Source organism: Gavia stellata, chromosome 8, assembly GCF_030936135.1.
Source record: "Gavia stellata isolate bGavSte3 chromosome 8, bGavSte3.hap2, whole genome shotgun sequence".
NCBI lineage: Eukaryota > Metazoa > Chordata > Aves > Gaviiformes > Gaviidae > Gavia > Gavia stellata.
In genome coordinates this window covers 23,283,400-23,306,336 of record NC_082601.1, presented here as the reverse complement: position 1 = coordinate 23,306,336, position 22,937 = coordinate 23,283,400, and the positions used below count along the sequence as shown (strand labels likewise).

The 22,937-nt window shown below is 38.2% G+C and overlaps 1 protein-coding gene across 1 annotated transcript in view; it reads right to left on the bottom strand.

Moving 5' to 3' along the window:
* Window positions 1-18,952: 18,952 nt before the first annotated feature.
* The window catches only part of MYO3B (myosin IIIB), a 215,483-nt gene continuing 211,498 nt past the window's right edge, over window positions 18,953-22,937 (bottom strand). The window contains exons 35-37 of the mRNA XM_059820556.1: window positions 20,819-20,925; window positions 20,398-20,444; window positions 18,953-19,088 (exon numbers count right to left, since the gene is read on the bottom strand). Of these exons, the coding sequence (XP_059676539.1) occupies window positions 18,953-19,088; window positions 20,398-20,444; window positions 20,819-20,925 (290 nt within the window). The remainder of the gene's footprint in view (window positions 19,089-20,397; window positions 20,445-20,818; window positions 20,926-22,937) is intronic.

Sequence of the window (22,937 nt, the reverse complement as noted above, 5' to 3'; positions counted from 1 at the left end):
GTGACTCCTCCTCCTGCCTTAGGGAACACTGGTGAACATTTTTGGATATACTTCCTCCCCTTGCTTCCATACTGTAAAAAGAAGCCAGACTCTTAACTATATCAATATTGAAAGTGTTATTCTTGGCTCCACTTGGAATGCCTGGGAAACCTTTCAGTTCAAAATGATCGTTTCAAACTCTTTGGAAGCGCCTTTCTGCCTCTGGCATACATGGCTGCATTTTCTTCACCACTCTTAACAGCTAGAAATGGACTTGTATAAAATGGAAAGCAAGCCAAGACTCTGGTGAGCAGCTGAAAAGGATCTGCTGTGTGCACCCTGCTTGTCCTCTCATTTTGGGAAACATTAGGTAAAAAAAGCCCGTGTATTTTTGGTGGAATGCACTTGTTTGGGGAAGACTGGATGGGGACCTTTTATTTTATGAGTACAGATACATACAGACACTCTTTTCTTGCATTGTAATTACTCTGTATGGAATGAAAAGGTAATTAAACTGTTATTTGCCTCCTTTTAACTACAGAGAGTATATTATCTAAAAACTGGGTTTCATGGTAATTAATTTTAGTTACTTAGTATATTTATTGACAAATTAAACAGCTGTCTGTGTCTATACTGTGTTAAAACTGGAAAGAGCACAAAGTTTAGACAGAAAGATCATTGTTCAACCTACACATAAATATTGGATGATCATATGGCTGCCACATTGCTATTGATTTGGCTGAATGGATTAATCCAACAATGTAAAAATATACCTGTTACTTAATGAACTTGTGTTGTAATTTTAGAACATTTTGGTACAGAAAAGATTAAGTATTTTCTAATGGCAATATTTTTCAAGAATCACTTTTGAAATAACCCATTCTTCAAGGACTACTGAACAAGAGTGTACAAAAAAATCCATAAGCTTTCTTATAAAATGCAAGTGCTCTATACAAAGTCTTCAATGACTCTACTTTAGCTGGGGGAAAAAAAAAAGAGACAGGAGGAAAAAGCCCAATAGTGGGATTCTGAGGGTCAAAACAGGGACACAGATATGGGACATGACTATGGCATTGAAGGTGTGTTGGGTAAGGGATACCGTCTTCACGCCAAGGCAAAAAATCTGAAGACCCTCTCTACAGACCCTCTATGTATAATGCTTTTAAGGTAGCTTGTTCAGTAATTCATACATATTAGTGAAAGGCAGTCAATGCTTCTTGTGCCTATCAACTATGACATAGGTAAGGGTCCCCCAACATGGGGAGAGTTTTTGAGAGGGACCTAGAAAAGACAAATTGCTAAATTAAGGGAGAATTTTTTTAAAAAAGCCAGTCGTCTTGGCTGCCACCACAGGCCCAGGATCCCAAGGAAGATTGGGGAAAGCTTCAATTACAATTCTGAAATGACTTATCTCTCCTTAGCTGAACATAAAGACTTAAAAACACTGCCCTCGTAGACTGACAGAAAAGTCTGTTTAGGAATGCAGTGCATGGTATGTTTCTGTGTCACTTCCTACCTTCATGCCTTAAGTGATGCAGAATAATACATAAATAGGTAAATGCATAAATGATGTGAACTATTCAAATATAAATTTGCCCCCCTCCAATTCTGAAAATAAAAATACCATCAATAAAATTATTTCAAATGTATACAATGCTTGTATTATGCTTTCCATCCTCCCAGAGCTACAGAAATGTGAAGTCATTCTCACCATACTCTTATGCAGCAGAGACAGCTTCCTTCCCCTTCTTTACAAAGGGAAAAACCGTGGCCATACACACAACTGCTCCAGGCTTGGAAAGAGGAGCTCCTTGCCTCAGTCCTGCACATAGATGACTGCTCCTCACTGAACACTTAAACAAATTACTCCAGCTCAGCTCAAACCTCAGGAGCACCGGCCGAGGCATGTACCTCCTGCTGGCTGGCTGGCCGGCCATGCCAAACCAAAGCAAACAACCCTAATCTAGGAATAAATCACATTTCACTTCACTATTCAGTCAGCCCCTGTTGCTCAGGGGCAAGCAGCTTGACCAGCTGTTTGAGAACCCAGGACAAGAAGAAGAGAAAGGATATTCCCCTCAAAGACAAGGGTGCCAGCATGCCCATGACTCCGGCTCTAGTCTAATGAACAGCGTCATTCTTCTCACATTTCTGGAACCTCTGAGGTGGAGGGCAAAAATAAATGACCTTCAAATGGATACACTTTTTGGCTTCTCTCCCTCAGTAAATCTCACATTCCTATTTTTCCTACTACATGGAGGAAGCCCCCATATTCTACTAGAATTGAGCTGAGAGAATCACGTATTACATATGAGGGAGAGAACGGTCCATGGTGAAGATAATGGAATAAAATGGAAATGTATTCTTAGTCTGAATTACCTATTCCTTATGCTGGGGAATGAGAGAGAGAGACTATGATGCTGCTGTGCTGGGACTCCAATGCCCACATGATACAGCTCTATCACATGAGCCACTTTCAAACCCAAGTAAGTGGACTCAGGAGAAATCTGTGATTGACAACCACTGACTGCCTCTCAGGAGGCCACACTAAACCACAAAGAACCATTTTTCAAATTTTTCCTCTTAAAATAAGTAAGTCTGGCGAAAAAACAAGTGCAAAGTCATACGATTTCTTCACTGTCATCAGACTAACTTTATAAAAAGCTGTGATCCTTATCGATGCACTAGAGTATGGGGTTGGAAAATAATATTCTTTTTCTGTAAAAATTCTTACAGAAGTCAGTGGAATAGATGCCCATAAAAACTGAACCAGGCTTGTGTTTTGCTACTTTTTTCACTTCCATCGCTACACATGCTAAGTGTACTTGGCACATGGAGCGATTCAGAAAGAAGCTGCTCTATAGTGCCAATGATTCTCTTTAATGAGATATAGTTATCAGTTGATTTATGAATTTCTCCTGCCTGTTCTCATTTACTTAGCTCTAAATTAAGGATAAGATAATTTGCATTCTAGAAGTAAAACAGTGTTTATAAAAGAACAGAGTAATCAAAATCCCTCTTAAATCAAGTTTTAGAAATGTACACAGTGAGGTTAGAGGTAGTTCTAACAATGTGCATAGCCTTATCCATTAAACTTTACAGCAAAGACTCAAGAGAAAGCATTACATTTCCCATTTAATCTAGTTTTCCATATTAGTATAGCATTCCCTTATCTCAGGAATTTAATGTAGGAAGAGACAAAAGGAACTTTCTGCCTCAGCTTTCTGATACCCCGATGACCTCCTCCTGGGAGATCCTATGCTCTCTGTTAATTTAGATACCGTATGCCTCATTGGTCACCAATTCAGTTGCTGCTCTCTATTTCATAGCCCTCACAGGGATTTTGATCACACTATCTATAAAACTAATCACTTCCTCTGTTTACTGTTGCTCTACCAGTCAGACAAGCCCCAGCTGATCAGTATTTTCTTATACATACTTACAAATAGCACAGTCTAGTCAGCTTTGTTCTTTCCTTTGGTGTACGCTGCTCCACTACCATTTATACATGATTTGAAGTGCTCCAAGTAAAGCATCAAAAACGGAAAAGCAGCAGAGGAGGGATGTAGGAAAGAGGAAACAGAGCTACACAGACTCTGAACTAACACTACTGGTCAGATGTCTGCAACTGGGAGGGAGTAGACTGGAGACCAGGACTTTCTTGTTATGTTACAGCAGAACTTTCTCTCTGCTGACATTCCTGCCGTCCCCTGACTGACCAGGATCCAAGCTCCTATTTGTGTGTGTTATAGGGTGGATATGTTTGATCTTCTTTTCCTACGCAAGTCAGCATTTTGGGAGGGGTCAGAAGCAAAAGGCTACCCCTCTAGGTGGAGAGGCTGAAAAGGTAACTTCTGACCAGGCATCAAGTCAGAGCTGGAACTGGCCGGACAAGCTAAGAATGAGCGTGGACTCACACACACTGATGCTGGGGTCACTGGTAATGAGAATACCAAGATGAATGGAGCAGTTCACTCTGCTCTGAGTGATTGACTGAAGCTGTTTTCATCTCTGTGGGGTGTTCTTTTTTTGCTAAAATAACATTTCACTCAGAAGTCTCCTACACAGGCACACACAGCCTCCTCTGACACTCAACCCATATTCAACCTAGATAAGGGGTGGAAACTTTATGACGCCACTTCCCTGTTCTCTCCTCCCACCAGCTAGTAATGCAATTATTTTTCACAGTTCACCTTTCTTCTTCTTTTTGTAAACTTGCCAAGTTTACCCGTGACAGGGTATGTAAGGAAGGAGAATAGCACCCAGGTGTGTGGGGCATATTCAGGATATTTTCTGAGTAACAGGAGTGCAGCTGTGGAGCTGGGGTAAAATATGGGAATTGGATCAACAAGCAAAATCTTGGGACAGCCCCGAGTAAGAAGAAGGTCAAACTGTGCAGTGAGTGTATTGGGAGGAGCTTTAGTCAATATGAGCACATCATCTTTAAAGCATTTATCTTTACAACTCCTCTATAAAGAAAGAGTATGTTATTATTACATTCTTACCAAAGGAAACACAGGGAGATCACATACCTTGTCCTATGTCACATAGTAACCCTACTGAAGAGCAGGGAGTTGGACTGAACAGCCCTACTGAAGAGCAGAGGCACACAACTTGGGACCGTATCATACAATGTTCCACCTCATTCCCCTTACAAAATCCAAACTCCAGATCACTCCCACCCACCTGTTTTCATGTCAGTCTCTTCTGACACTTGTACGCTCTCTCAGCAACTTTGAATTATGAGCAGATATTGATCTTTCTGTGGGAAAGACAGCCAAGGAGTAAAGCCCAGATAACCTTGGATAGGCAGAGAGGCAGCAATGAGACTGTGTGGGAGGCAGTTAGGAGACAAACATGTAGCCTATGCAAGTAGAGCAATAAGCCAACATGCCCACAACACATGTATTTTTGCTTTTCCTGGTGGACGGTGATTATTAGAGCATATGATAAGTAAAGAACCAGAGCCTAACACCTTTGCTTTACAAAGACAAAATACGTATTAGGTGGGCTGTACTGAACAGCCAGATGTGCCTCTACAATTCAAACACTGACGATAATGAGCAGAAATAACTAGATACTCACTAACTTTTACAGCCCATCCTTTCTCTGCCTTAGCAAACTCTTCACTACAGGATTCTGTCCAAGGCTCTACTTTCACTTGCCAATCATCAAAACAACCACTCTTGGTGACAATCTCCCCTGCAGAAAGACCGGCAAACTTTGCTACTGACACAACTTTGGGAATTCAGTAACGCTACCATCTATATTTCCTTGATGTCACACAAGGGAGCAGTCAGAAGAGCTAATTTTCCTCCACCTCAAGTAGACCCTCTCTCTATGCCAGTTTTCTCCTCGCCTCAGCCGGTGTTCCATCAACCTTTTCCAGTGAATCCTTCTACCACACTGTATGATCAACCCTGTATGATCAAACACGGTGAATGTAGATCTATGGCACACAGTTATCTCCAGCACCTACCGCTGGTTGTAGAACAGCTGAGCTATGGTAGCATTGTATGCAAGACAAATTTCAGGTCTGGATTTAAAAAAAGTGAGTAGTTTTGTGGCCATCACTCTGTTTCCTGGCTATCAAGAATCTGATGCTCTGCAAATACATGAGGCACCAACACACAACCGTATTGCTGGATCAGCCAAGTTTTGGGACACTGTTTTTGCCCTTACCAGCTCCTTGTTGATCCATGTTTGGCTGGTTCCCTCTAACAGTCTTACAGGCATTATTTATGAGGTAACTGGGATGTTCACATCATGGAAGTCTGGACAGTTCAAAAGAGGAATAAAAGTTTGGGGTACTTTTCATTCTTGGCCATTCAGAACAATTCGTAGGATGAAGAATTATTTCTATCTATCTAACCCTTTTTCAGCACCCTTCCTGCATGTCCTAAGTTTCAATCCAGGTTTTGTTGTTGTTTTTTACAGCTATACGTTGATATACAAAGAGCTAAATGAAGGCTCATAGGATATTGAGAACAAGCTTGTAATCCTGTCTCTCAGAGTGTATGTATGTGAGCTATTGTTAAACATGATTTTCTAGCTGCTGATTAATTATTTTGTCAAAAACAAAACCAGTATGATTTTAGTGAAAGTACCCAGATTCAGTCTGGCTGAGCAGACAGATTATGTATTTAATTGTAAACGGGCTGTAAACATCTGAGATCTTTACGAATGGAGAAAATAATAGTATCTATATTTAGATATTTGAGTCAAGCTTCGGTTTTTACAGGACTGAGCTGGAAAAATCAAAGTGATACATTTTGATCTCTTGGTATTTTTCTGGTATCTCTTGATCAGCTTTATTTGAAGGTGAAAACATAAATGTACGTTAGAGATATCCAGAGATATCCACCTCTGAGCAATTTGTCTGAAAAAGCAAATAATTTCTTGCAACATAATGTACTCCAGAAAAATAAGGGGAAAATTAGGTTAACATTCATACAGAAGAAAACAACCTCCTCAGATAAAGGATTACAACTATTTTTGCTACAATATGCTTATAAATATGAAGGATAAATCACAGCAAAACTATTTACATCAAGCCATCTAATAGCATAATTATGGAGGGTTTTTTTGAGAAGTATTTGCTAATTAAATATACAATTTATCACCTACCTATGATTTTTATCACCTACCCAGTAGGCTATCTTTCTGGAGTTCCAACTACTAAATTTCTAGCAAACTGAACAATTACTATTTTTGAAAATTAATAATCCCAGAAATTTTTTTCCTATTTTTGTGCTGGTATTTTTTGTAAACTTACAACAGGAAAGATTCTTTCCGAAGCTTATAGTAGATTTATAAAAGATAATGGGTTTAATGGTTTAAAAACCTGATTCCTTGAAGTACTGCAGGCCTAGGAAAAAAGGTGTTTCACTTTGAACCATCAAGAAGTGAAGATGTTTTGTGATTTTTGAAAGGGGAAGCAGATCCCAAGATACCAATTTCAATATCATGGCAATTTCCTATTTTAGGAAAGCTAGGAATTTTATACCTGATACATTTTGTTTGTCTTTGGTTTTGGAATTCCAGTTACAAGTCTATTTGTAATTTTGTATTCTAAAAAAACTTACTTGGAGTCACAGTAACTATACCACTTGCCTTCTTGAGAAGCTTCCAAAGCATCTCAAAGTGGTTTTCTACCATAGGTGTTACATGCATCTTAAGACACTCTGCAAGACGGTTTAATGCTTTATTATAGTACATGATGAGGATAATCTTCAAAATTTACTAAACGTTTCCTCTTCCATGAAACTTAGTGGTTCATGACTTTTTTTCCCCCCTCTCAAGCAGCTTCCTCTCTTTCCTTCTAAGTCTCCCTCATCATAGTTTTCTACTCCATTGTCCCCAAGTCCATTAATTTTTCCCTTCATCAAAGATCATTAATACTTCTCTCTTCATGTCCATCCTTTAAAATTCTTCTTCCAAGTGTCACCCAGAAATTGGATACAAGAGAGATTAGCACTGTAGGAAGCCACAGGGTAAAACAGGAAGGCTTTGCCCTCTCAGAAATAACAAATTATGTGCTCTCCATTTGGTTCTGTGCAGCAGTTGGAAGAAGCAGTGAAGCTGGCACCTTGTCACTGTACTGTGGCAGAGACAATGAAGAATCCGCCTCTAATTCTTTCTGACACAGAGGAAGACAGGAGAGAGAAAAAACATGACCACCTTGATCTTCAGTTCCCCCTTCCTGTGAGAGCAGGATGACAGTGATGTTTCCTGCATGTTATGGCTGAGCAGAAGAAAAGTTAGGGGTATCTGAAATACTGAACATTCCCAAGAAAATACCTAATAGTCCTCAGAGTATCATTCATAGCTCAAAAATACCTTAAAAGAAAGAAAAGTAGCCTTTAACCCAGTCGAATCAATACCTGTCATAAACACTAAATTTCCTTTGAAAGTTTATATCACTCTACTTTTAGCTTGTCAGCAACATTTCCAAGTACTAAGTGTACTTCTCTTATTATCAAAGCAAATACTTATATCCTCAGAACTTCCATCTGCAAATTTAAAAAAAAAAGAATTTAAAAAATGTAAACTATAAATGAAACAGTGACTGGAATTTCTTTCTGAAAACACTGTATTGAGTTACTAACAATTTTCTAATGGAGAAAACTCTTTCAAATTACTTTCACCTAGTGGTTTAATGACAGGTATGCTCACCTTCTTGAATTTTACTGTTGCACAGGGAGTCCAGAGTGTTGTCCCTTTTGCACTTTATCTCCTATTTTCTTCGTAATTTGCAGATATACTCTAAAAATAATTGGGAACCTCCAGCTTAAGTGAAAAAATATGCAGATCTAAGTTCAACAAAGGTAGCCGTTTCTAGCAATCTCTAGCAAACACAACACAGCTGACAGCTGAATGTTACAAATGAGGCCTCAGAAACAGGGCTTAACAATTTTAAGATCACAAGTTCCCAACCAACACTTGAGCCACAGAAGAATGTCCATTAGCTGCTATAAAAGCAAAATTGGTAGGGCTTTGTGATTCAGTGGAGGGCCTGAAAGGCACACACAAGCAGACACACACCAACACACTGGAAAGTAGTATAAATTCTTCAATTTCAATAATTTCCACCCTTTTTTCTTCCTCTCACTAATATGAAATCATGTTTCGTTTCAGTTAAAAACATTTTTCTGCTCTACATTTAATCATGTTCATATTTCTTTCCGGTTTAGCTCCCACTAGTCTCTTTACATAGCATCCAGTATGATTTTAAATTGTGAAGAAAAAAAAATTCTGTAGCTAGAGTTGTTTTGTCCCACCGTTGTTTCCTTTAATCTTTTGTTCGATGCATGGAAAGATGCTAACCTTTCTGTGCTATCTTAACCGCAGTGATCTGGGAGCAAAGTAAATGAGATTTAGTAGATATGTTTCTGTTGTCATTATTAAACTTCATATGCTTTGCTATGTAGGCAACGTGTTTTATTTCTCTTAACTTGAAAGAGGTTTCTGTCTTACTGTTGCAATTTATTAAGGGCAAACAATCTAGGGCTTATAATAGGCCTGTAGGCAGAACAAAGCCCTTGTCAAATGGAAGGGTTGGCTGCTCAGCTGGGTAGCATGTAAATGTGCAAAAAGAACCGTTCTGTTCAAAGACACTAGACATGCTTTTTAAATAAAACATCTCATATAATTGAGAGTTGCCATTTAAATGTTGTGTTGGAAATGTTAATTTTAAAAAAATTAACTGAAGAAATAGAGTTGCAGTGAATTTTTTTGTAAACTCTCATAATAAACAAAATCCCACATATCACTAAGGTTTTTATTAGAGCCTGAACAGTGTGTGTTTCTAAAATGGCAGTTTATTGTCATTTTATAACACTGTGTCATGCAAGTCAGGATAGGTTCATTAATTGCTGTATTCACCTGGGCAGACCGTGTAAACTTGGTCTTATCCAAGACATAATTTTGGGTTTGTTTTTAATATAAGAGATCATGCTGCCTGTTACTTTGACATAGTATCATGTCTCAAAAAGTAAGACAGTTTCTCATTCTACAGCTCATTTAAAATTTCTCATTATGTGCCTCCTTTGCAAGAGCTGAAATTAAAATGACAGATAAAGATAACAACATAATAGGCATTTTTTTCATGCACTGGTCCACTTGGGCACAGGCAGTTCTTTTCTTCCTCTTCTGTTGAAATGGATAATCAAGACAGTATCATCAATTAGATTTTTCACTTTAACTTTTCATAATGTTTCCAGACTTCACTATTTGGCAAAGACAATTGGGACAGATTTCTTTATTTTTTCCTCTGGCCTAAAACTCAAAACCCCCCACTTCCCAAACTGTTACCACTGAAGAGTTTATTAAATGGCTGAAAAAGACAGCTGGTCCCACCATCTGTTAAAAATTTTCAGGGGCCAAATGAAACAGGTTACACCTTTAGCCATGCCAAGTCTTCCAATACCCCCTCCCTCTCACAGCCTGTGGAGGGCTAATCTGAATTTCACGCTCTGATTTTGCTATTGCTAATGTCTGAGCTTCTTATGTGTGCTTCTTGTAGTTGCTTATATTAGTTCTCTAGCAGTAACAAAAGCTTCCCTCTCCTTTCAACCTAGCTCATTTGCAATCAACGGAATCCTGGGTCTATAGTTTCCCTTACAATAAGATACTGTACCTTGAAGGAAACCCACAGAGAACCTAATATCTGACTTTTTGGAGCAACAGAGAAAATCAGGGGTACATTTCTGTTGTTTTGCAGCCACTTTTCTATAAATGCTAATGGAAGTAATTCAGATGTGCCAACAAAGACAGAATCTGCAACACACTGCAGGTGTGAGGGGGCTGAAACAAAAGGGTTGCTAACCCTAATGGTATTTCTTGTCATTAACAATTCTTTGATGTTCATACTCAGGGCTCTCTTTTATCTTGTAGTTTTTCAGCCATCTTTGTTAACATGCAGTGCAACTAAATCTTTTTTCCCCTAACCTTTAAAGACATCTGCAAAATGTTTGTGCTAAGTTAGTTTCCATAGCATCTTTCTGTAACACACATTGAAGTAAAATGAGATAAAGCTTGCAAGGTTATTATTAAAACATCAGTAAGTTCCTATCATTAAGTGAAAGGAGCAGATCAATAAAAAGAAGCTCTTAATGTTACTTTAATAAGGATGAGTTTCTTGTAACAGGACTGGGGATTAACTTCAGTGTTACAGAAGCAGTGTTTATAATATAGCAGCTCTGTTGATAAGAACCAGTTTGTTTTACTTGTACTCATTAAAAAAAGAATTACAAATATCAGTAAGTTCCTGTATTAAAAAGCCTTTCACAATATATTTAAGGCCATCCTAATTTTCCAGAAGGGATTTCTCTACCACTAAGTGGGCAATGGCATTCAGTCAAGGTGCTGTAGGTGGAGTTTCTCTATATCCATCTGTCTTTCCATGACTTACAGATGGAAAAACGCTGTGTCTTTTAAAATGTTCAACTCAGTAGGATGACAGTAAAATGAAATGAACAATCAAAGCACATAAGATGCCAATCTGAACTACTGCACAGCACTACCAGCAGACCCAGCGTTTTGCTCTCATCCCATCGGTCATGTCCTGTTAGATCACATCCCATTTTCTCACAGTCTGTTGCATTATTGTTGCAGCATGCTGGAATGTTAAATGAGCAACATAATCAATCAATACCAATTTCCAATTGGAATTCAGCTGTAAATCTGCATTGAATTAAAAATGCTGCAGATTGACAAGTGTATTACAAAAGATACAGTTTTATGAAGCCTCCCATTTTGTTTTTCTTTCAAAACTTCATTTCTAACAGATCAATTTAATCAAATAAATTAAGGCTGTGCCTGCATTAAGTACAGCACTTATCTTTGAATTTGGATGTAAACTTCCATCACACTAATTCTATGGAACAAGAACATAAAGAACAGTGATTACATTAATACTTTTTCTTCTTTTACAGCTTACTTCATCTTGAGGCATAAAGGCAAACCAGGAACAGTGTAGTTAATATATTGTCTTGTCCAAAGTTTCAGCTGTGCGGATTGATGGACTGAGCTGCTTCTCTTGTTTCATCCACAGCATTCAGCACTTAGAAATGTGTATGGAAATTGGGGATCTTAGATTATTGACAATTTTATCAAATTAACAGATTATTTTAAATTATTTTTCTTGTGACAGCACTGAGGAGTGCTCATTCCTGGGGTGATAGAAATTACAAAACTGAAAATTTCTGTTTCAAAGATTTTGCGATTTCAGCAAGAGCCGTTCTGTCATAGAAGCCTTTACATAATCTCTTCTGTTGCATTAACTGTGTTAATTCGTTTCTTATAACAGGGAGCAGCAGCAAGAACAAAAAACACTGAATAAACTATGTCACACAATTTTGTGGAAGTACCTCCTCTACATTACTCTCCCTTTGCTAAAGGCTCCAATGTAGCACATTCATATCATAATTTCCCAGCTATACAACAATGCCATAGTCCAGCACCCAGCTTTCAGAGGATCACTTCCACCAGAACCCCAAGACCCTGCTACCCCCATCCTGGCCTCACCCATCCCCACCAGCTCATTACACAGCATGGTGCCCCAGTTCTGCTATTCCACTTTTAGACCGGTCTTCATCAGAGACTTGCTACGATCACTAGCACAACAGTTTTCAGAAACAGCCCTGACAGGCCTCCCTCCCTCTCAGTGCTGCACTCCAGCCCAGTGGATGGCATCCAGACTTTGTTGTGGTGGTATTACTTTCACTGAGAGATCAAGGCAAGACTTTCAAGCCTACTTTTCACTGGTAATGGGTCAGAAATTGGGACTTGGGTCTTTTGCAGAAAAATGCAAACATGTTGATCTACCTACCTGCCATCTCCATTTGCCAACTATTTTATAAAATACTATTTAAATTATTGAAAAAATAACTGCTCTCTGCAATTTAATTAAAAAAAATAGGCCTGCCAAACAAAAGCAAGGAATTTAATCTATTATTGGTCTGATCAATAATATGTAATTTGGTTTCTGGAAACATTACTCCAAGATGTGTTTTTCACTTTCCTATGTCCTTTAGCATCACAGCACATGAGTACTACAATAAACACTTCCCCGATAACACAATATATATATTTACTGTTCTGACTGATATTGGATTTATAGATGTAATAAAATAATTTCCAATAATTCTTGAGACATCCATTAAGATGAGTTAGAGCGTCAGCCTGTGTTTAAAGACACAGTGCATTATTATTACGAATTGTTGGCCTCCTCCCTTACCAGTTCCAGTGCCCAGCACGAAGGAGACACAAAGTGTCTCACTGAGCTCTGTAACCTTTAGGTTTGGCCAAGAGGACTGCTCTCTGGTCTTTGGTTTTCATAACATCCTGTGCTATTTTTGTCAGTCTGGGAGTCCTGCTTTGTTGTCAAGCAGAAACATTTTCCGTTAACTAAGCATTCTGCTACAACTCCTCACAGGGTGAACAGTCTTAAAGAAAAGGCACATTAACAAAACATATTTCTAGTGTTAGCAACAAAACTGATGTTATTTCTCATATTTTATTGTCAGAGTTAAAAGTAGGATTGACAAGTTTATTACATGCCATGTCTTGTGCAAATATTGGTACTAAAACTACTTACCTGCTTCTTACAGGATGATACTTTTGTGCCATACGGCTTTCTTTTTAATTGTATGTACTATATGTATCTGGCTAACCACAAGACATTTAAAAATGCCAGAGCTTGTTTGTTTCTCAAAATTCTCCTTCCATTTTGAGAAAAAAAAAGGAATGAGAAATAAGAGTATGGTAGACTTCAGTTATTTATCTCATTGCCAACTATTTTACGATAAAAAAGAAATACCCCTATATAATTACAATTCTTACAAAAGGAGGGAAAAATTGTTCAATTCTAACATTACTTTTTTTTAGAAACGTGAAATTTTTAAATTGGGACTTAAATCCCATTTTACATCAATTTAAATTTGGTGTAAAATAGCTAGTAGTACCACCCAGACATCTTGACCTCCAGCCATTTGCTTCCACCACAAAACTACGTTCTTACTCCCTTTCCATGAAATCATATAACTTTTTCCCAAACCATGTATTTCCTGATTTTCACTAAAGAAGAAACTTGTGAAGAAACTCTACTTACAGTGGTGGACCTGAGTTCTAAAACACGAGATTTGGTCATCTGTCCTCATATGCATGAAATCAAGCAAAGATCAATGGACACTGAAAAGACACCGTTGTGTATTAAAACTGCAGGCTTTAGGCATACATGTCTTGCACTATCAGAGACAACCACATAACGAAGTATATGAAACTCATCCTGTTTTCCTACTGTTTATTGAACTCAATATCAAATAAGAATAGACCTAAAGACACTACATATCTTCAACTTCTTATTTATTTTTATTTTTTAATATATTCTATATTTAAAATGATACCTGGTTTCATGATGATGGAAGATATAAATTAAAAAATATTCCTTCACAATAATGGATGTTGGTTATGACAATGAAGGTTAGAGATTATCCAGTCAAGACTATCTTTAAATAACGTATAGCAAAAATTGAAGGGATCTAAATATAGAAAATAGCAACACCAGGAGATTCCTTATAAATCTTTATAGTGTGCAACCATTTATATTGAATGAGAAGTGCACCGGGGGTATGTAAAAAGCAGTACAAAGGAAGTAAATTGGTAGCTCCCTTTTACCCTCTGACAGCACAAGTCAGAACATCTCAAACTCAATTAAAAAGGATGACGTTTAAATACATTCCTTGTTTAAAACTGAAACAATAAATCCACTTAGTGTTTGTGTGCATGTGTGTGCCATGTACAGTGTTTAGTACCACAGTGTCCCAGAATTCAGGAACTTAGTGGAATTAAAACACAATGAGACAATTGCTGGGAAATATAAACATTCACAGTTATGTAAAATACAGAAAAACGTCATATAAGTATATAACTATATAAGTATTATGCTTATATTAGCAACTATGCTAAATGACTAATCAGTAGTTGCCTACTATTAGGAAGAAATTTTCCTTCCAGGAAGATGACTTTGTAATTGTCCAGTGTGGGTTACTTTCTGTACCTACCACTGAAAAATTTGGTTTTGATTGTTACCACCAAAAGGAAAATCAGCTTTTGGTCCGACTGGACTTAACAAAGGCTTTAGCTTTACATTATTTATGGCCATATTTTATAAGCTAAGTAACAACTCCTTGGATGGCCTGATAGGGGCCACTTAAAAGACCTTCAGTGCACAAAAGCCCCTTCCACCACTCTTACAGTGTACAGGTGAGGGAGGTCACAGTGGGGGCAAATTTAAGATGGCTGCAATTTACTCCTATTCTAAGGTCCCTTTATGTTACTAAAGTGATGTAGACGTTTAAGTGAGAAGCACGTTTAAAATTACCAAATGAAAGGGGCTAATCTCCAAAAGCTTCCTGCCCAATTTTTGTTGGCACAGAGAGAAGTTTTTAAGCTGCCATAACTGAAAGGCAGAAATTGTCCTCAGCAAGAACCGGTTTCTAGTGCCATTAAGGTCTACAGAAGAAATCTACTAAAATCCCTTGTTGAGTTTCACCCTTTTCTCTGCCATCTGCTGAAAATTGTTTAATATATTACACACTGTCTAAGAATTTTTCTTCTTCCTAACAGGATTTAAACTCTTTACTTTTATAAAATATTAAGAACAGGATATGTTATGAACTATTAAGCAAAATACATTAATATTTCAGGATAATACATGTGAAAGGAAATAAATCAGAACAATGCTTCAATGGTATCAAAACCAAATGAGAAAATCTAAGCAGTTTGTGTTGATCCGCTCCCACTGATCACAATCATCACACTGACATGTCTCCAGTACTCCTTTTCATGCACAAATCAATCCACCCAAACAAACACATCTATCAATGTGGGAACAGAAGTTCAACTCTTTAGCCAGTTTTTAGCCAAGAAGTAGCAAGAATGAAAACACACTACACAACAGCAGCTTTTAGATAGTAACTTCAATATAAAAATATTAGTGGCATTAAACTAATTTGAAAAATTATAGCAGATGTAGATAGTGATGTTGCATACAACAAGGAAAATACTGTATTTTACCCTTCCATGCAATTAAAGACTGCTTAAAATCTCTTTGAAGTCCATTTCTGATGGCTGAGATTGATACAACCTTAACAATTGGGAAGAAGAAAAAAGAAGAAACCTAAGGAAACCTAAGGAATGTATTTAGGGAGTGTTTGCATTTAGCTTGTGCTTTACTATTTAATGTTCTGAAGCTGCTCTTGTTAACTCAGGCCCCCATTCAGCAAAGCACTTAATCATGCGCTGAAATTTCATTGATTTCAGTGGGACTTAGGCTTTGGCTTAAGTGCTTCACTGAATTATATATTATTTTTCACTTTCCCTTACTTCTTTATGAAATGAATAGAACTACTCAGAGTAATGTATTACTCAGTGTAAGGTAAACTGTTGGTTTTTAGACAGGTGACATAATACCTAACTGGAAACCTCACTACCATTTCACTAAAACAATTGATAAACTCTAACTATGCATAATAATGATGTGAATTGCAGTAATAATAAAACTTTATTTTCCCAAATAATTTTCAAAAAGGAAGGATGGAACCACAAAGCATTGATATTGCTAGAACTCTGTGTCATCTATGCCAATATAAGAATAGAGTAAGTAATTTGACTCTTATATGTTATTTTTGATGAGGTATCATAACAAATACTCATTCTTGTTACATTCTGACAAAATATAATGAAACTGATCTGCACACATGCATTCATATTAGTTGGCATTCATATTTGCACTGCATTTTTGAGTATCATTAATTCACCTGCAGCTACTCAACAATTCTCTGTTGTTTTAAGGAGTCCTTAAGTTTTATAGGCTCTAAAGTGCCTTTAAAGTACATCTACCCAGATGTACAGCAGAGAATAATGAGGAGTGAACCGAAGAACTTCAATCTCTGGCAGGATTTTAACTTTTAGTTTCAACCTTCCGTCACATTTTGGGTGAAGAATGACTGAAGGATTGTTCTTCCTGGAACAGCTGAATCCTTCTCTCATCCTCATCTGCCCTGCCTGACGTGATTTCTGTGTTTATTAGGAGAGACAAAGCTTTTGCTGAACTATCTATTTCATTACCTTTTCTCCTTTCAAACCCTATTCTGACTTAGGGATGCCCTGACTATACTTGGGTCTCATTTCCCATGCCATCTTTCTTTGTCCTGTGGTCAAAAAGACGGTGCCAGTGAACCCTGATAGTAAGAAATTCTGTAGCCTAAGGTACAGGTGTGAACTGCACCTCCACAAGGAAGAAGGTTTGTTAGCACAGAGCAGGGTAAACCCATTGGAGAGGAGATCTTTATCGATGATCTGGTAGAGGGGATCGAGTGCACCCTCAGCAAGTTTGCAGATGACACCAAGTTGGGCGGGAGTGTTGATCTGCCTGAAGGTCGGAAGGCTCTGCAGAGGGATCTGGACAGGGTGGATCGATGGGCCGAGGCCAATTGGATGAGGTTCAACAAGGCCAAGTGCCGGGTGCTGCACTTTGGTCACAACAACCCCATGCAACGCTACAGGCTTGGGGAGGAGTGGCTGGAAAGCTCCCCCGCAGAAAAGGACCTGTTGATTGACAGGTGGCTGAAGATGAGCCAGCAGTGTGCCCAGGTGGCCAAGAAGGCCAACGGCATCCTGGCCTGTATCAGAAATAGTGTGGCCAGCAGGAGTAGAGAGGTGATCATGCCCCTGTACTCGGCGCTGGTGAGGCCGCACCTCGAATCCTGTGTTCAGTTTTGGGCCCCTCACTACAAGAAGGACATTGAGATGCTGGAGCGTGTCCAGAGAAGGGTGACGAAGCTGGTGAGGGGTCTGGAGCACAAGTCTTATGAGGAGCAGCTGAGGGAACTGGGGTTGTTCAGTCTGGAGAAGAGGAGGCTCAGGGGAGACCTTATCGCTTTCTACAACTACCTGAAAGGGGGTTGCAGAGAGGTGGGTGTTGGTCTCTTCTCCCAAGTGACTAGCAACAGGACAAGAGGAAATGGCCTCAAGTTGCGCCAGGGGAGGTTTAGACTGGATATTAGGAAAAATTTCTTTACTGAGAGAGTGGTGAGACACTGGAATAAACTGCCCAGGGAAGTGGTGGAGTCACCATCCCTGGAGGTGTTCAAGGAACATGTGGATGCGGCATTGTGGGACAGGGTTTAATGGGCATGGTGGTGTTTGTTGGTTGATGGTTAGACTTGATGATCTTACAGGTCTTTTCCAACCTTAGTGACTCTGTGATTCTGCGATTCTGAGATAAAAACAAGGATCATAATTAGGTCTATATAGTACATGGTCAGATTTAATTGGTATGGTTTCTCAAAAAAAAAAAAAAGAATAATTTTGAGCAAATTTGTAAGGCAGTACATGTGAACGTTTTATTTCCAAAAGTTTTTGACAAGAGCTCGTATGGAAAAGAAGCAAAGAATTCTCACAGATCAAAATGGTGGCTCAGAAACAGAAAGTAAAGAGTAAGATGAAATAGTCAGCTTCTGTCATGGAAACGGTTACCAGCAAAGCATCTCAGTGTTCCATAGAAAGTTACATATTGTTTCATTAAGGATTTGGACAGAAAGTGAAAAGCAAGTAGAAAAATTTGCAGGTGACATTTTTTTCCCTGCTACATACAAGAGGGCTGTGGAAATGCAGGAATCACTGGAGCCCAGAGATACAGGTTAAGAAAGAAACTAAATACTTGCACGGATAACAATAACAACGTTATGACTACATAATGATGGTTTCAGTCACAAGGACTATATGAAGCAGTGTGTGAAATGTTAGCTTAAAAACTGTTTTGCTTCTTATATTTGAAGTGATTCTTCAAGTTAAACTTACAGTAAACTAGTACTTTATAAGAAAAATATTTACAAGGTAAATCGAGACACAATTATGATTTTAGGTTATTGTACATTTTTGTAGTGTTAAAAGCCATACACAGCACAAAGAGTTAAAAAGGATAATGTTTAATACCAGTCTAATGAAATACAAAACATTTTCACTATGACCCCAAAGGAAAATTTTTAGTACAGAGTTCTTTCAATCCAGTTCAGTTCCCTGATCTTATTTTTCACACAGTTCTACCAGCAGTTGTGCCAGCACAACAGAAGGGATGGCACAGGGTGAGAACAGCAGCCGGGAGCCGGGGGGGCAGAGAAGAAGGGATCAGAACTGTATAAACTAACCTTGCTGCTAAAGAAATGTGTCCATTACTAGCATCAGCACATACAGGTAGTGCTGCTCGCCTTTACTGGAATTGCTTATACATACAGCTAAATGGGACAATTTACAGCTGCACAACCAGGTCTAAATTAGTGAAAGAAAGTTACTAGCTTAAATTGTATTTTTTAATATATTATATAAACACACATGCACAAAGTTAATTGGAAGAGATTACGAGCATGAAAATACTCTTACCAGTATTAGTCAACAGAGTAAGTGAAGTTCAGCTTTGAGCAAAAGACACATCTCTTGAAGAAGGAGGAGATGGGGAATTGAGAAAGCTGTCATCTTCAGGGATAGACTCAACAGCTGACAATGATTTGTAATACTCATCCTCTCCATCCAGCACTTTGATTTGGCTTGAAAGAAAATAAACAACATTTATTAAGTTAAAAAATTAATTCTATAATATCTTCAGAAATAGAAACTTCGCTCTGGATGTGAAAATGAAGAGTGCTAATACAAGAAAGGAAAAAAAGATGGGATGATTTGATGAGATACAGCTTTTATACGTATTTTTACTTTGCTATTACTTTTTTATGATTATACTCTGAATGGTTCTAAGGATCAGTGAAATGCAATATAGTCTTTCAGCTGAGGTGTACAGAATGATAGACCATTTGCATCAAATGAGCATTTCATTTGAGCAATGTGGCTTTTTTGTCTGTATATGTTCCACAAGTAGGGTATGCTTTTGACAACGTATTTCAGAGGATGGTTTGCTGTGAATATGAGCCAAAGACCACATCACCAATTTTTGGGGAAAAGCCCTACTGACATCAAGGGCCCTTCATTTTCCTGTGATGTATGATGATCACTGCAGTCTCATGTTAATGTTTTTATTCCCTGAACAGGAATACAGACTTTTTTAAACTAGTGGAATGAGATCAAATAAACCAAATCTTGCGCAGTTGTGCAAAATTTTGGGCTTTAACCTTGACTCAAAGACCTCCTATCCATACAGTTATATTCAGAAGATTAATTAAAAAAAGAGGGAATAATACACATAGTTCTTGTGTATTTTTGGAGTAGATGCATTTGCAAGACCAAGCATCCCTCAGTTCTCTCTGGTCCACATGACCAGTCAGTGAAATATTTTGGCAATTGTATAGTAGCCAGCCTGGCTTTTGTACATTGTTTTCAGTGATTTCTACCTATCACCAGGTGAAAACTGCTCATGTGACAATGAGAACTGACTCGGTTCAACCGAGAAGGAGCAACTCCCTTTTGGGCTGAGTGGCCTCTCTGCCAGTTCTTAAAATATGGTCCCCCAGGAGGGCTGAAGCCCATTGTGAGTGTGCAGCTGCAAAGCTGGCAGGGCTTCTGTCCATGTTCTAGGTCAGAGAACTTCAGTTTCAACACCCTTCATCTGGCACCTTTCACTAGTGCTAAATGCACTTAACATGAAGAAAGCTATTTTTTTGTAGTAGTAGTAGTACTTAGAGAGACCTGGGGAGCATATTTTGTAAGAATCAGTTCTAGTGTCTGCAGACAGCAGTACATACAAGTGTTACATTTGCTTCTGCAGAAAATGTCCAATGTCAATGCACAGAAATATGTTAATTGTTTATTTTTAGAAACCTCTCTAGAAAGTTTTGCATATTCTGTAATATCACAAAGGACTACTTCTGTTTACAGTTGCTTAGAACTAAGAAGATAGATATTTACCCAAGTTTTCTTGGCTTCCTCTTGCTCCCTTGATATTCTAGAGTTCCCTGTGGAGAGGGCCAAGAACACACAGTCAAAGCAAAGCAGCAAGTCGTTAATTTTTAATTCAAAGTGATTTTGTGTTGAATGCAAGCAGATGCTGATAATATCAGAAGTCACAGCATAATTTTTTTGATCAAAGGGCTCAAGTGAGCCTGATGAAGCATGCATCTTGCTCGTCTTTGATAAACCACATCAATTATTCACCGTGAAGGCAGACATCCTGACATGAAAGCAACAGATAAAGAGCATAAGCACATGTTCAAGACGAGAGCAGAAGAACGTGGGGGTGGGGCTGGAGGGGCTGAAACAGGTATTAATAACAGAATTATTAACTGGAAACAAAGCCAGTAAAACAGCTTTATTGCCACTTTGAACTCACATTTAACTGGTTATAGTACATGTTGTCCTCAGGGCTATTCAGCATTTTGGGCTGCTGACATCGTCGACGAGGTGTTCTCAGCTTCTGTTCAAGACAGTTTTCTGAACCTACAGTAAGATAACACAATTTAGTTTTAAGCTGTGCCAGGTACTGTGAACGTCTTAGCGTATTTTAGTCGGTAAACAGTCTTTTCTTCTGTCCTGTTCAGTCCTGGATTTATTAGCAAGTCTGCCCTATCCAAAGCAAGCACACAAAAACTTGGGGATCTTTGTTTTCTCTTTTGAAACTTAGTTCAAATACAAGTTTTTAAGCAGAACTTCATTTTTACTTTTATAACATTTTTTATTCTTCCATATATCTATATCACACAGCTCCTTATTCCTTTCACACTTTATCTTAGTATCTTCTGTTATCTAAGCAGGAAATGAGGTATATTGTGACTAGCTAGGGATATATAATTCAGCAGCAGCAAAACCATTTTTCTACAGCAGACAGTAATAAAGCCCTTTGACTGATGAGACTTAGTCTATTATCATCATTTTTATTATATGAAAAGTCTACCTTCTTGACATGGCTCTCTATTTAATTGGAGCAGTTGGACTGGTTTGGAATTATGCTTTCTTAATATAATTTGTGATGTGCTGTAAAGTAACAGTTGGTTAAAGTCATCTGGAAAGCAGAGTTTAAAGATGAAGGAAATATTTCAGAAGGGGTGGATTCTGAAAAGAACTAACAACCTTTTTATTCCTTTTTTTTTTTTCATATTAAGGAAAAAAGACATTATGATGTGCTATACTTTATTTTACCTGGTGTTTTCTGTAGCACATCCTCTAGATTACCAGAACAACTATTTTCAGGATAAATCAGACTCACTAGGTTACTAAAAGATACTGGAGGGTGTAAGAAAAGGTCATTTACTTTTCAAATAATTCTCCCAATGCCTTTGACTTTTCTGATAGCTCCCTGTTAAAATTTATATTAGTGACAGTATGAATAAAAATAGTTTCTGGTGGCACTGAAGGAAAAATATACATCTTATCGCATTTGCATTCCATTCTGCATGGGAAACTTGCTCCAATACAAAAGACCAGCACAAAGATCAAGTAGCTCATGAGTTCCTTTAAACACTTTAAAACTGAAGTCAATATGGCTTGTGCGGATGCAGGGCTCTAATCTCACACATCCATTTGTAAGATCTGGCCTTAAGGAGCAGGTAATATTACAAAGGAGGTTTATTATACACCCAGGTTTACAGTCTGCAACTATTGTACTTTTCTGCAATTACTGAGTGAGGTAAAGCAGGTGGTTGAACTTCAGCCTTTTCAGTCGACTGAGTGTTCTGGGAGATTTTCTCTCTTTCACTGCCTTTCTCCCTCTCAACAGTGAAATTTGAAAGATATTAGTTTCCTCTCAGTGTGGGACTGCAATGTGTGTGTGGGAGGGGAGCACTTGTTTCGTGCCAACCATCATGTTCCCTCACAACACCTGGGAGGGATGGTGGGTTAAATGGCCACCAGGAAACTGACTGCAGAGCTGGGTCTAAAATTCGAAACAATTTTAGAGAGAAAGTTTACATTTCTCCGGTAATACAAAATAACTTTTAAATAATACTCTCGTGTTGCTTGCTAATTTAATACCCAAAGCTTCAATGCTTTATACTTTCAAGTTAAGTAAACCTTTATATTTTTGCTGAAGAGATTCTGATGGCTGAGCCTGAACCTTTGCTACTTACCTGTATTGTATATAACCAGACAAGGCAGAAGCTGTTCCCTAAAATACTTCTGGGGAAATTGGGTGCCCAAGTAGTATCTGTGTCTTTGGAATGTTTTTTGTCTAATGTTTAGATAGGACATAGGTCCAATTTTGGTCTTTCTGAAGTCTCTGGAAGTTTTGCAGAAGACCTGCCATAACTACATTCTACTTTCTCTCTGTTTGCTCTTAGAGCTTTCTGTCTCAGGACACCAGGGTCTGCGGTTTTTGCAAGCAATGTTTTCAGTCGCAAGGCCATATGAGTTTCTTTTTACAGCAATGTAGTTCTCGAATACCTCTCCAGAAAGAATTTTTTTATTCTAGCCAGAGGCTGGTATGAATAAAGACTCAGGTCCTTACAGTTCCGCAT